General features: G+C 48.8%; 1 protein-coding gene across 1 annotated transcript in view; it reads right to left on the reverse strand.

Annotated features, from left to right (window-relative positions):
* The window catches only part of LOC129846609 (transmembrane emp24 domain-containing protein 1-like), a 30224-nt gene extending 17399 nt beyond the window's left edge, over positions 1 to 12825 (reverse strand). Inside the window, exon 1 of the mRNA XM_055914561.1 lies at positions 12497 to 12825. Within this exon, the coding sequence (XP_055770536.1) occupies positions 12497 to 12694 (198 nt within the window). The 5' untranslated portion in view covers positions 12695 to 12825. The remainder of the gene's footprint in view (positions 1 to 12496) is intronic.
* Between the last annotated feature and the right edge of the window lie 2673 nt (positions 12826 to 15498).

Consider the following 15498-nt stretch of genomic DNA (forward strand, 5'->3'; position numbering starts at 1 on the left):
GCCTGAGGGGGTTACACATCAACACACACTGCCTGAGAGGGGTTACACATCAACACACACTGCCTTAGAGGGGTTACACATCAACACACACACTGCCTGAGAGGGGTTACACATCAACACACACACTGCCTGAGAGGGGTTACACATCAACACACACACTGCCTGAGAGGGGTTACACATCAACACACACTGCCTGAGAGGGGTTACACATCAACACACACTGCCTGAGAGGGGTTACACATCAACACACACACTGCCTGAGAGGGGTTACACATCAACACACACACTGCCTGAGAGGGGTTACACATCAACACACACACTGCCTTAGAGGGGTTACACATCAACACACACACACACACTGCCTGAGAGGGGTTACACATCAACACACACACACAGCCTGAGAGGGGTTACACATCAACACACACTGCCTGAGAGGGGTTACACATCAACACACACACACACACTGCCTGAGAGGGGTTACACATCAACACACACACACACACACTGCCTGAGAGGGGTTACACATCAACACACACACACAGCCTGAGAGGGGTTACACATCAACACACACACACAGCCTGAGAGGGGTTACACATCAACACACACACACAGCCTGAGAGGGGTTACACATCAACACACACACACAGCCTGAGAGGGGTTACACATCAACACACACTGCCTGAGAGGGGTTACACATCAACACACACACAGCCTGAGAGGGGTTACACATCAACACACACACAGCATGAGAGGGGTTACACATCAACACACACACACACACACACTGAGAGGGGTTATACATCAACACACACACAGCCTGAGAGGGGTTACACATCAACACACACACTGCCTGAGAGGGGTTACACATCAACACACACACTGCCTGAGAGGGGTTACACATCAACACACACACTGCCTGAGAGGGGTTACACATCAACACACACACTGCCTGAGAGGGGTTACACATCAACACACACACTGCCTGAGAGGGGTTACACATCAACACACACACTGCCTGAGAGGGGTTACACATCAACACACACACTGCCTGAGAGGGGTTACACATCAACACACACACTGCCTGAGAGGGGTTACACATAAACACACACACACACAGCCTGAGAGGGGTTACACATCAACACACACACACACACTGCCTGAGAGGGGTTACACATCAGGCAGTGTGTGTGTTGATGTGTAACCCCTCTCAACACACACACTGCCTGAGAGGGGTTACACATCAACACAAACTGCCTGAGAGGGGTTACACATCAACACACACAGCCTGAGAGGGGTTACACATCAACACACACTGCCTGAGAGGGGTTACACATCAACACACACACTGCCTGAGAGGGGTTACACATCAACACACACACTGCCTGAGGGGTTACACATCAACACACACACACACTGCCTGAGAGGGGTTACACATCAACACACACACACAGCCTGAGAAGGGTTACACATCAACACACACACACACACTGCCTGAGAGGGGTTACACATCAGGCAGTGTGTATGTTGATGTGTAACCCCTCAACACACACACTGCCTGAGAGGGGTTACACATCAACACAAACTGCCTGAGAGGGGTTACACATCAACACACACAGCCTGAGAGGGGTTACACATCAACACACACACACAGCCTGAGAGGGGTTACACATCAACACACACTGCCTGAGAGGGGTTACACATCAACACACACTGCCTGAGAGGGGTTACACATCAACACACACACACAGCCTGAGAGGGGTTACACATCAACACACACTGCCTGAGAGGGGTTACACATCAACACACACACAGCCTGAGAGGGGTTACACATCAACACACACACAGCATGAGAGGGGTTACACATCAACACACACACACACACACACACTGGGAGGGGTTACACATCAACACACACACTGCCTGAGGGGGGTTACACATCAACACACACACTGCCTGAGAGGGGTTACACATCAACACACACTGCCTGAGAGGGGTTACACATCAACACACACACACAGCCTGAGAGGGGTTACACATCAACACACACACACACACTGCCTGAGAGGGGTTACACATCAGGCAGTGTGTGTGTTGATGTGTAACCCCTCTCAACACACACACTGCCTGAGAGGGGTTACACATCAACACACACACTGCCTGAGAGGGGTTACACATCAACACACACACACACACACAGCCTGAGAGGGGTTACACATCAACACACACACACACACTGCCTGAGAGGGGTTACACATCAGGCAGTGTGTGTGTTGATGTGTAACCCCTCTCAACACACACACTGCCTGAGAGGGGTTACACATCAACACAAACTGCCTGAGAGGGGTTACACATCAACACAAACTGCCTGAGAGGGGTTACACATCAACACAAACTGCCTGAGAGGGGTTACACATCAACACACACAGCCTGAGAGGGGTTACACATCAACACACACAGCCTGAGAGGGGTTACACATCAACACACACACACAGCCTGAGAGGGGTTACACATCAACACACACACACAGCCTGAGAGGGGTTACACATCAACACACACACACAGCCTGAGAGGGGTTACACATCAACACACACTGCCTGAGAGGGGTTACACATCAACACACACTGCCTGAGAGGGGTTACACATCAACACACACACAGCCTGAGAGGGGTTACACATCAACACACACACAGCCTGAGAGGGGTTACACATCAACACACACACAGCATGAAAGGGGTTACACATCAACACACACACAGCCTGAGAGGGGTTACACATCAACACACACACAGCCTGAGAGGGGTTACACATCAACACACACACACACACAGCCTGAGAGGGGTTACACATCAACACACACAGCCTGAGAGGGGTTACACATCAACACACACTGCCTGAGAGGGGTTACACATCAACACACACACACAGCCTGAGAGGGGTTACACATCAGGCAGTGTGTGTGTGTTGATGTGTAACCCCTCTCAACACACACACTGCCTGAGAGGGGTTACACATCAACACACACTGCCTGAGAGGGGTTACACATCAACACACACTGCCTGAGAGGGGTTACACATCAACACACACAGCCTGAGAGGGGTTACACATCAACACACACAGCCTGAGAGGGGTTACACATCAACACACACTGCCTGAGAGGGGTTACACATCAACACACACACAGCCTGAGAGGGGTTACACATCAACACACACACAGCCTGAGCGGGGTTACACATCAACACACACACAGCCTGAGAGGGGTTACACATCAACACACACACAGCCTGAGAGGGGTTACACATCAACACACACACTGCCTGAGAGGGGTTACACATCAACACACACACACACACACACTGAGAGGGGTTATACATCAACACACACACAGCCTGAGAGGGGTTACACATCAACACACACACTGCCTGAGAGGGGTTACACATCAACACACACACTGCCTGAGAGGGGTTACACATCAACACACACACTGCCTGAGAGGGGTTACACATCAACACACACACTGCCTGAGAGGGGTTACACATCAACACACACACTGCCTGAGAGGGGTTACACATCAACACACACACTGCCTGAGAGGGGTTACACATCAACACACACACTGCCTGAGAGGGGTTACACATCAACACACACACTGCCTGAGAGGGGTTACACATAAACACACACACACACAGCCTGAGAGGGGTTACACATCAACACACACACACACACTGCCTGAGAGGGGTTACACATCAGGCAGTGTGTGTGTTGATGTGTAACCCCTCTCAACACACACACTGCCTGAGAGGGGTTACACATCAACACAAACTGCCTGAGAGGGGTTACACATCAACACACACAGCCTGAGAGGGGTTACACATCAACACACACTGCCTGAGAGGGGTTACACATCAACACACACACTGCCTGAGAGGGGTTACACATCAACACACACACTGCCTGAGGGGTTACACATCAACACACACACACACTGCCTGAGAGGGGTTACACATCAACACACACACACAGCCTGAGAAGGGTTACACATCAACACACACACACACACTGCCTGAGAGGGGTTACACATCAGGCAGTGTGTATGTTGATGTGTAACCACTCAACACACACACTGCCTGAGAGGGGTTACACATCAACACAAACTGCCTGAGAGGGGTTACACATCAACACACACAGCCTGAGAGGGGTTACACATCAACACACACACACAGCCTGAGAGGGGTTACACATCAACACACACTGCCTGAGAGGGGTTACACATCAACACACACTGCCTGAGAGGGGTTACACATCAACACACACACACAGCCTGAGAGGGGTTACACATCAACACACACTGCCTGAGAGGGGTTACACATCAACACACACACAGCCTGAGAGGGGTTACACATCAACACACACACAGCATGAGAGGGGTTACACATCAACACACACACACACACACACACTGGGAGGGGTTACACATCAACACACACACTGCCTGAGGGGGGTTACACATCAACACACACACTGCCTGAGAGGGGTTACACATCAACACACACTGCCTGAGAGGGGTTACACATCAACACACACACACAGCCTGAGAGGGGTTACACATCAACACACACACACACACTGCCTGAGAGGGGTTACACATCAGGCAGTGTGTGTGTTGATGTGTAACCCCTCTCAACACACACACTGCCTGAGAGGGGTTACACATCAACACACACACTGCCTGAGAGGGGTTACACATCAACACACACACACACACACACAGCCTGAGAGGGGTTACACATCAACACACACACACACACTGCCTGAGAGGGGTTACACATCAGGCAGTGTGTGTGTTGATGTGTAACCCCTCTCAACACACACACTGCCTGAGAGGGGTTACACATCAACACAAACTGCCTGAGAGGGGTTACACATCAACACACACAGCCTGAGAGGGGTTACACATCAACACACACAGCCTGAGAGGGGTTACACATCAACACACACACACAGCCTGAGAGGGGTTACACATCAACACACACACACAGCCTGAGAGGGGTTACACATCAACACACACTGCCTGAGAGGGGTTACACATCAACACACACTGCCTGAGAGGGGTTACACATCAACACACACACAGCCTGAGAGGGGTTACACATCAACACACACACAGCCTGAGAGGGGTTACACATCAACACACACACAGCATGAAAGGGGTTACACATCAACACACACACAGCCTGAGAGGGGTTACACATCAACACACACACAGCCTGAGAGGGGTTACACATCAACACACACACACACACAGCCTGAGAGGGGTTACACATCAACACACACAGCCTGAGAGGGGTTACACATCAACACACACTGCCTGAGAGGGGTTACACATCAACACACACACACAGCCTGAGAGGGGTTACACATCAGGCAGTGTGTGTGTGTTGATGTGTAACCCCTCTCAACACACACACTGCCTGAGAGGGGTTACACATCAACACACACTGCCTGAGAGGGGTTACACATCAACACACACTGCCTGAGAGGGGTTACACATCAACACACACAGCCTGAGAGGGGTTACACATCAACACACACAGCCTGAGAGGGGTTACACATCAACACACACTGCCTGAGAGGGGTTACACATCAACACACACACAGCCTGAGAGGGGTTACACATCAACACACACACAGCCTGAGCGGGGTTACACATCAACACACACACAGCCTGAGAGGGGTTACACATCAACACACACACAGCCTGAGAGGGGTTACACATCAACACAAACTGCCTGAGAGGGGTTACACATCAACACAAACTGCCTGAGAGGGGTTACACATCAACACACACTGCCTGAGAGGGGTTACACATCAACACACACTGATTTAGAGGGGTTACACATCAACACACACTGCCTGAGAGGGGTTACACATCAACACACACACTGCCTGAGAGGGGTTACACATCAACACACACACTGCCTGAGAGGGGTTACACATCAACACACACACACAGCCTGAGAGGGGTTACACATCAACACACACACAGCCTGAGAGGGGTTACACATCACACACACACAGCCTGAGAGGGGTTACACATCAACACACACTGCCTGAGAGGGGTTACACATCAACACACACACACAGCCTGAGAGGGGTTACACATCAACACACACTGCCTGAGAGGGGTTACACATCAACACACACACAGCCTGAGAGGGGTTACACATCAACACACACACACAGCCTGAGAGGGGTTACACATCAACACACACACACTGCCTGAGAGGGGTTACACATCAGGCAGTGTGTGTGTTGATGTGTAACCCTTCTCAACACACACACTGTCTGAGAGGGGTTACACATCAACACACTGCCTGAGAGGGGTTACATATCACACACACTGCCTGAGAGGGGTTACACATCAGGCAGTGTGTGTGTTGATGTGTAACCCCTCTCAACACACACACTGCCTGAGAGGGGTTACACATCACACACACTGCCTAAGAGGGGTTACACATCACACACACACTGCCTGAGAGGGGTTACACATCATCACACACACTGCCTGAGAGGGGTTACACATCAACACACACACAGCCTGAGAGGGGTTACACATCAACACACACTGCCTGAGAGGGGTTACACATCAACACACACAGCCTGAGAGGGGTTACACATCAACACACACACACTGCCTGAGAGGGGTTACACATCAACACACACACACTGCCTGAGAGGGGTTACACATCAACACACACACAGCCTGAGAGGGGTTACACATCAACACACACACAGCCTGAGAGGGGTTACACATCAACACACACACAGCCTGAGAGGGGTTACACATCAACACACACACAGCCTGAGAGGGGTTACACATCAACACACACACAGCCTGAGAGGGGTTACACATCAACACACACACAGCCTGAGAGGGGTTACACATCAACACACACACAGCCTGAGAGGGGTTACACATCAACACACACACAGCCTGAGAGGGGTTACACATCAACACACACACAGCCTGAGAGGGGTTACACATCAACACACACACTGCCTGCGAGGGGTTACACATCAACACACACACACACACACACACACACACTGCCTGAGAGGGGTTACACATCAACACACACACACTGCCTGAGAGGGGTTACACATCAACACACACACTGCCTGAGAGGAGTTACACATCAACACACACACACACACACTGGCTGAGAGGGGTTACACATCAACACACACACTGCCTGAGAGGGGTTACACATCAACACACACACACACAGCCTGAGCGGGGTTACACATCAACACACACACAGCCTGAGAGGGGTTACACATCAACACACACACAGCCTGAGAGGGGTTACACATCAACACACACTGCCTGAGAGGGGTTACACATCAACACACACTGCCTGAGAGGGGTTACACATCAACACACACTGCCTGAGAGGGGTTACACATCAACACACACTGCCTGAGAGGGGTTACACATCAACACACACTGCCTGAGAGGGGTTACACATCAACACACACTGCCTTAGAGGGGTTACACATCAACACACACTGCCTGAGAGGGGTTACACATCAACACACACACTGCCTGAGAGGGGTTACACATCAACACACACACACAGCCTGAGAGGGGTTACACATCAACACACACAGCCTGAGAGGGGTTACACATCAACACACACAGCCTGAGAGGGGTTACACATCAACACACACACAGCCTGAGAGGGGTTACACATCAACACACACACACAGTCTGAGAGGGGTTACACATCAACACACACTGCCTGAGAGGGGTTACACATCAACACACACACACAGCCTGAGAGGGGTTACACATCAACACACACTGCCTGAGAGGGGTTACACATCAACACAAACACAGCCTGAGAGGGGTTACACATCAACACAAACACAGCCTGAGAGGGGTTACACATCAACACACACACACAGCCTGAGAGGGGTTACACATCAACACACACACACTGCCTGAGAGGGGTTACACATCAGGCAGTGTGTGTGTTGATGTGTAACCCCTCTCAACACACACACTTTCTGAGAGGGGTTACACATCAACACACTGCCTGAGAGGGGTTACACATCACACACACTGCCTGAGAGGGGTTACACATCAGGCAGTGTGTGTGTTGATGTGTAACCCCTCTCAACACACACACTGCCTGAGAGGGGTTACACATCACACACACTGCCTGAGAGGGGTTACACATCAACACACACACACTGCCTGAGAGGGGTTACACATCACACACACACTGCCTGAGAGGGGTTACACATCATCACACACACTGCCTGAGAGGGGTTACACATCAACACACACACAGCCTGAGAGGGGTTACACATCAACACACACTGCCTGAGAGGGGTTACACATCAACACACACTGCCTGAGAGGGGTTACACATCAACACACACTGCCTGAGAGGGGTTACACATCAACACACACACACTGCCTGAGAGGGGTTACACATCAACACACACACACTGCCTGAGAGGGGTTACACATCAACACACACACACTGCCTGAGAGGGGTTACACATCAACACACACACAGCCTGAGAGGGGTTACACATCAACACACACACAGCCTGAGAGGGGTTACACATCAACACACACACAGCCTGAGAGGGGTTACACATCAACACACACACAGCCTGAGAGGGGTTACACATCAACACACACACAGCCTGAGAGGGGTTACACATCAACACACACACAGCCTGAGAGGGGTTACACATCAACACACACACAGCCTGAGAGGGGTTACACATCAACACACACACAGCCTGAGAGGGGTTACACATCAACACACACACTGCCTGAGAGGGGTTACACATCAACACACACACACACACACACTGCCTGAGAGGGGTTACACATCAACACACACACTGCCTGCGAGGGGTTACACATCAACACACACACACACACACTGCCTGAGAGGGGTTACACATCAACACACACACACTGCCTGAGAGGGGTTACACATCAACACACACACTGCCTGAGAGGAGTTACACATCAACACACACACACACACACACACTGCCTGAGAGGGGTTACACATCAACACACACACTGCCTGAGAGGGGTTACACATCAACAAACACACACACACACACACACACACTGCCTGAGAGGGGTTACACATCAACACACACACAGCCTGAGAGGGATTACACATCAACACACACACAGCCTGAGAGGGGTTACACATCAACACACACACACTGCCTGAGAGGGGTTACACATCAACACACACACACACACACACACACACACACACACACACTGCCTGAGAGGGGTTACACATCAAGACACACACACACACACACTGCCTGAGAGGGGTTACACATCAACACACACACAGCCTGAGAGGGGTTACACATCAACACACACACACAGCCTGAGAGGGGTTACACATCAACACACACTGCCTGAGAGGGGTTACACATCAACACACACTGCCTGAGAGGGGTTACACATCACACACACACTGCCTGAGAGGGGTTACACATCACACACACACTGCCTGAGAGGGGTTACACATCAACACACACACTGCCTGAGAGGGGTTACACATCAGGCAGTGTGTGTGTTGATGTGTAACCCCTCTCAACACACACACTGCCTGAGAGGGGTTACACATCAACACACACTGCCTGAGAGGGGTTACACATCACACACACACAGCCTGAGAGGGGTTACACATCAACACACACACAGCCTGAGAGGGGTTACACATCAACACACACACAGCCTGAGAGGGGTTACACATCAACACACACACAGCCTGAGAGGGGTTACACATCAACACACACACTGCCTGAGAGGGGTTACACATCAACACACACACACACACTGCCTGAGAGGGGTTACACATCAACACACACACTGCCTGAGAGGGGTTACACATCAACACACACACACACACACACACTGCCTGAGAGGGGTTACACATCAACACACACACACTGCCTGAGAGGGGTTACACATCAACACACACACTGCCTGAGAGGAGTTACACATCAACACACACACACACACACTGCCTGAGAGGGGTTACACATCAACACACACACTGCCTGAGAGGGGTTACACATCAACAAACACACACACACACACACTGCCTGAGAGGGGTTACACATCAACACACACACAGCCTGAGAGGGGTTACACATCAACACACACACAGCCTGAGAGGGGTTACACATCAACACACACACACACTGCCTGAGAGGGGTTACACATCAACACACACACACACACTGCCTGAGGGGGGTTACACATCAACACACACAGCCTGAGAGGGGTTACACATCAACACACACACACTGCCTGAGAGGGGTTACACATCAACACACACACAGCCTGAGAGGGGTTACACATCAACACACACACACAGCCTGAGAGGGGTTACACATCAACACACACTGCCTGAGAGGGGTTACACATCAACACACACTGCCTGAGAGGGGTTACACATCACACACACACTGCCTGAGAGGGGTTACACATCACACACACACTGCCTGAGAGGGGTTACACATCAACACACACACTGCCTGAGAGGGGTTACACATCAGGCAGTGTGTGTGTTGATGTGTAACCCCTCTCAACACACACACTGCCTGAGAGGGGTTACACATCAACACACACTGCCTGAGAGGGGTTACACATCACACTCACACTGCCTGAGAGGGGTTACACATCAACACACACTGCCTGAGAGGGGTTACACATCACACACACACTGCCTGAGAGGGGTTACACATCAACACACACACTGCCTGAGAGGGGTTACACATCAACACACACACTGCCTGAGAGGGGTTACACATCAACACACACACAGCCTGAGAGGGGTTACACATCAACACACACACTGCCTGAGAGGGGTTACACATCAACACACACACACACTGCCTGAGAGGGGTTACACATCAACACACACACACTTGAGTTGAATAGGTTCCAAGCTGTCTGTAAACTCCACTACAGGGACTCTCCCACTGAGCAAACAGAGACTAGAGCTGCCTGTAAACTCCACTACATGGACTCTCCCACTGAACAAACAGACTAGAGCTGCCTGCGTCCCAATAATCTCTACTCCTCTGAAGTGTGCACGTACACAGGTCTCTAGTCTTGGAGCTACCCTGTAGACTGGGGGGCCACTCTGTTTCTGCTCTTTAGCCAAAATGCTTGACAATGGAGTAGGCAAAAGCACAAACAGATCTGGGATCAGGCTAGCTACCCTACCCTCTGTGGATGGACTGGGACAGATAGGCTAACTAGCCTAGAGAACAAAGACACATATTGATAGATATGACCTAATTGAGAGAGTTGTTAGAGCAGTTTGTGTCAAGATGTAGGTGAAGTGGGAGAATTAAGCAATAAGGCCCAAGGAGATGTGGTATATGGCCAATATACCACGGCTAAGGGCTGTGATGCGGAGTGCCTGGACACAGCCCTCAGCTACCCCACCCTCTGTTGCCTTATTGCTATTATAAACTGGTTACCAACGTAATTAGAACAGCAAAAATATATATATTTGGTCATACCCGTGGTATACGGTCTGATATACCACGGTTGTCTGCCAGTTTACAATTGGCTCATTCATCCCCCTCCTCTCCCCTGTAACTATTCCCCAGGTCGTTGCTGCAAATGAGAATGTGTTCTCAGTCAACTTACCTGGTAAAATAACGGTAAAAAAAAAAAAAAAAAATCAGCATTCAGGTCTCGAACCACCCAGTTTATAATGATGTATTTACATCACTGGGTAGGATGTATTTGTAACACTTACACTAGCTAAATCTCTGTAGAGTGGAAGACGAGAGATGGAGCGAGAGACATTCATAAAACAGTATTTAACGAGCAAATGTACCCCTCTCAGGAGTTCACCCACTCTTCCCCTGGCGCCGAAGACGTGGAGGTCAATTAAGGCAGCCCCCCGCACCTCTGATTCAGAGGGGTTGGGTTAAATGCGGAAGACACATTTCAGTTGTACAACTGACTAGTTATCCCCCTTTCCCTTTCCTCCTCCTCTGAGAGAAAGATACAATTTGGTTATAGCTATATGGTTCACCTGCATCATAGTCCGGTTATAGATGGGGATAGGGGGGGGGGGAAACCACTGCAAAACAGCAGCGTTGCGTGTACAACTTCAATTAGCCTATCTCATGCGTAGCCTGGGTCAAGTGTCCTACACAGCGTAAATGCTTAAGTGCACAACCAGATAGCTTGCTGCTGTGGCTAACCAGATAACGTTATCTGGCGCGACTAGCTTGCTACTGTAGTTCGCCATCTCGGGAGGCGAACTGAGAATAGCATCATTGTCACAGCTAGCCTTTCTAGGACTGTAACGTGTTTACATTACCTAACGTTACAAGCCTGCTACTTCTGTGTTGTGATCTTTTGTTGCTCGCCAATGCACACACTGGACAGCTAACCAACTAGTTCGTTTACCTGATACTCCACTTCCATGGTAACGTTCTTCGCAGCCGTTTGGAAAAAGCATTCGGTTCTTCCGGCTGGTAAGATAAACGTGAATTCGCTGTCTTGGCTATGGCCGAAAGCACGAATCGTTTCAAGACACGTCGCTACAACTAACGTAATGAAAACACATGTTGTGCTGCCTCGCACTGCTTTCCGAAGTGTGTCCATGACGATTAATTAATTTGCGTCCTCAATGTGCTGAAATATGATAGCTAGCTACGTTATCATCCTGGCTAGCTAACTTCCAATAGCATGTTTCTATCTTCCGCAACATCTGTTGAACTTTTCCGATCAGACGATTGGCTAGAAAATCCGTATGACTGAGTCACTGCGGGACCAATCGTTGAGGTGGAATCCTTGCTGGGGACGTTCATTTTTTTCCCGTTCTAAATGAGTTATGAACTAAGTTTTGTGCCTCTACCCCCAAAAAGCGCCAAAAATGTGTACCATGTCATTGAATATATTTACAGATGTAATAAACCATGTTTATTATTATTTATTGTTTGACTGTCCTTTTTGCCACTTATGAATGTGTTATTCACTGCGTTTCTTTGGGCTTTCGTAGTAAAGGCCAAAATCAATATTTTATCAAATATTTTTTTTATAATTTTTTAGAACTAAAAGGGTTCTAAATTCGAAATCAAAAAGCCTAATGATACATAAAATGACCATCTTAAAACAATTCCATATGTCAAATTAACAACCCCCCCCCCCTTCCCAAAGTTTTAGACTCTAAAGAATTATACACTAAATTGTAAATGTGTACATTCATGAGTTGAAATAAATTGTACACATAAGCTAAGTTGTAGCCTAATGGACACGGACAGAGGCCCTTCTTTGCTCTTCATTTGAAAAGCCTATATTAAAACAATTTTTGTTAAAAATAGATTGTGATGTTGTAAACAGAGTTTGCTAACATATTCCAATAATAACGCTGGCCTATTTAAATGAGATAACTTATCAGTGGAAACATTTGAATGGCTGCTGCTGTAGATTGCAGAAAATCCACGTCATTTGTGGCTTCTCACTGGGCACACTGTCATTTCAATAAAATTACATTGAACCAACGAGAAATATACATTGAATTGACTTCTGTTCCCAGTGTGTTCTGACTCATTCTGAGACGGTACGGCCATGTCCCAAATGGAACCCTATTCGCTATATTGTGCACTACGTTTGACCAGGGCCAATAGTCAAAAGTAGCCAACTGCGTGTAAGAAATAGGGTGCTATTTTGGGAATGAACCGAAATATCAGCAAGTCTCAGCAACTTTGACAAGGACAGAGAGAGTTCTAGTAGCTAGTAATGGAACGGAGACTGTCCTAGTTCTAGTAGCTAGTAATGGAACGGAGCCTGTCCTAGTTCTAGTAGCTAGTAATGGAACGGAGCCTGTCCTAGTTCTAGTAGCTAGTAATGGAACGGAGACTGTCCTAGTTCTAGTAGCTAGTAATGGAACGGAGCCTGTCCTAGTTCTAGTAGCTAGTAATGGAACGGAGACTGTCCTAGTTATATTACTGTAGTGGACCAGAGCCTGTCCTAGTTATATTACTGTAGTGGACCAGAGCCTGTCCTAGTTCTATTACTGTAGTGGACCAGAACCTGTCCTAGTTCTATTACTGTAATGGACCAGAACCTGTCCTAGTTCTATTACTGTAGTGGACCAGAACCTGTCCTAGTTCTATTACTGTAGTGGACCAGAACCTGTCCTAGTTCTATTACTGTAATGGACCAGAACCTGTCCTAGTTCTATTACTGTAGTGGACCATAACCTGTCCTAGTTCTATTACTGTAATGGACCAGAACCTGTCCTAGTTATATTACTGTAGTGGGCCAGAGCCTGTCCTAGTTCTATTACTGTAGTAGACCAGAACCTGTCCTAGTTCTATTACTGTAGTGGACCAGAACCTGTCCTAGTTATATTACTGTAGTGGGCCAGAGCCTGTCCTAGTTATATTACTGTAGTGGACCAGAGCCTGTCCTAGTTCTATTACTGTAGTGGACCAGAACCTGTCCTAGTTCTATTACTGTAGTGGACCAGAACCTGTCCTACTTCTATTACTGTAGTGGGCCAGAACCTGTCCTAGTTATATTACTGTAGTGGACCAGAACCTGTCCTAGTTCTATTACTGTAGTGGACCAGAACCTGTCCTAGTTCTATTACTGTAATGGACCAGAACCTGTCCTAGTTCTATTACTGTAATGGACCAGAACCTGTCCTAATACTATTACTGTAGTGGACCAGAGCCTGTCCTAGTTCTATTACTGTAGTGGGCCAGAACCTGTCCTAGTTCTATTACTGTAGTGGACCAGAACCTGTCCTAGTTCTATTACTGTAGTCGGCCAGAACCTGTCCTAGGTCTATTACTGTAATGGACCAGAACCTGTCCTAGTTCTAGTACTGAAATGGACCAGAACCCGGCCTAGTTCTATTACTGTAGTGGACCAGAGCCTGTCCTAGTACTGTAGTGGACCAGAGCCTGTCCTAGTACTGTAATGGACCAGAACCTGTCCTAGTTCTATTACTGTAGTGGACCAGAACCTGTCCTAGTTCTATTACTGTAGTGGACCAGAACCTGTCCTAGTTCTATTACTGTAATGGACCAGAACCTGTCCTAGTTCTATTACTGTAATGGACCAGAACCTGTCCTAGTTCTATTACTGTAATGGACCAGAACCTGTCCTAGTTCTATTACTGTAGTGGACCAGAACCTGTCCTAGTTCTATTACTGTAATGGACCAGAGCCTGTCCTACTTCTAGTACTGTAATGGACCAGAACCTGTCCTAGTTCTATTACTGTAATGGACCAGAACCTGTCCTAGTTCTAGTACTGTAATGGACCAGAACCTGTCCTAGTTCTATTACTGTAATGGACCAGAACCTGTCCTAGTTCTAGTACTGTAATGGACCAGAACCTGTCCTAGTTCTATTACTGTAATGGACCAGAACCTGTCCTACTTCTAGTACTGTAATG

Source organism: Salvelinus fontinalis, unplaced genomic scaffold (genome assembly GCF_029448725.1).
Source record: "Salvelinus fontinalis isolate EN_2023a unplaced genomic scaffold, ASM2944872v1 scaffold_0599, whole genome shotgun sequence".
NCBI classification, from domain to species: Eukaryota; Metazoa; Chordata; class Actinopteri; order Salmoniformes; family Salmonidae; genus Salvelinus; species Salvelinus fontinalis.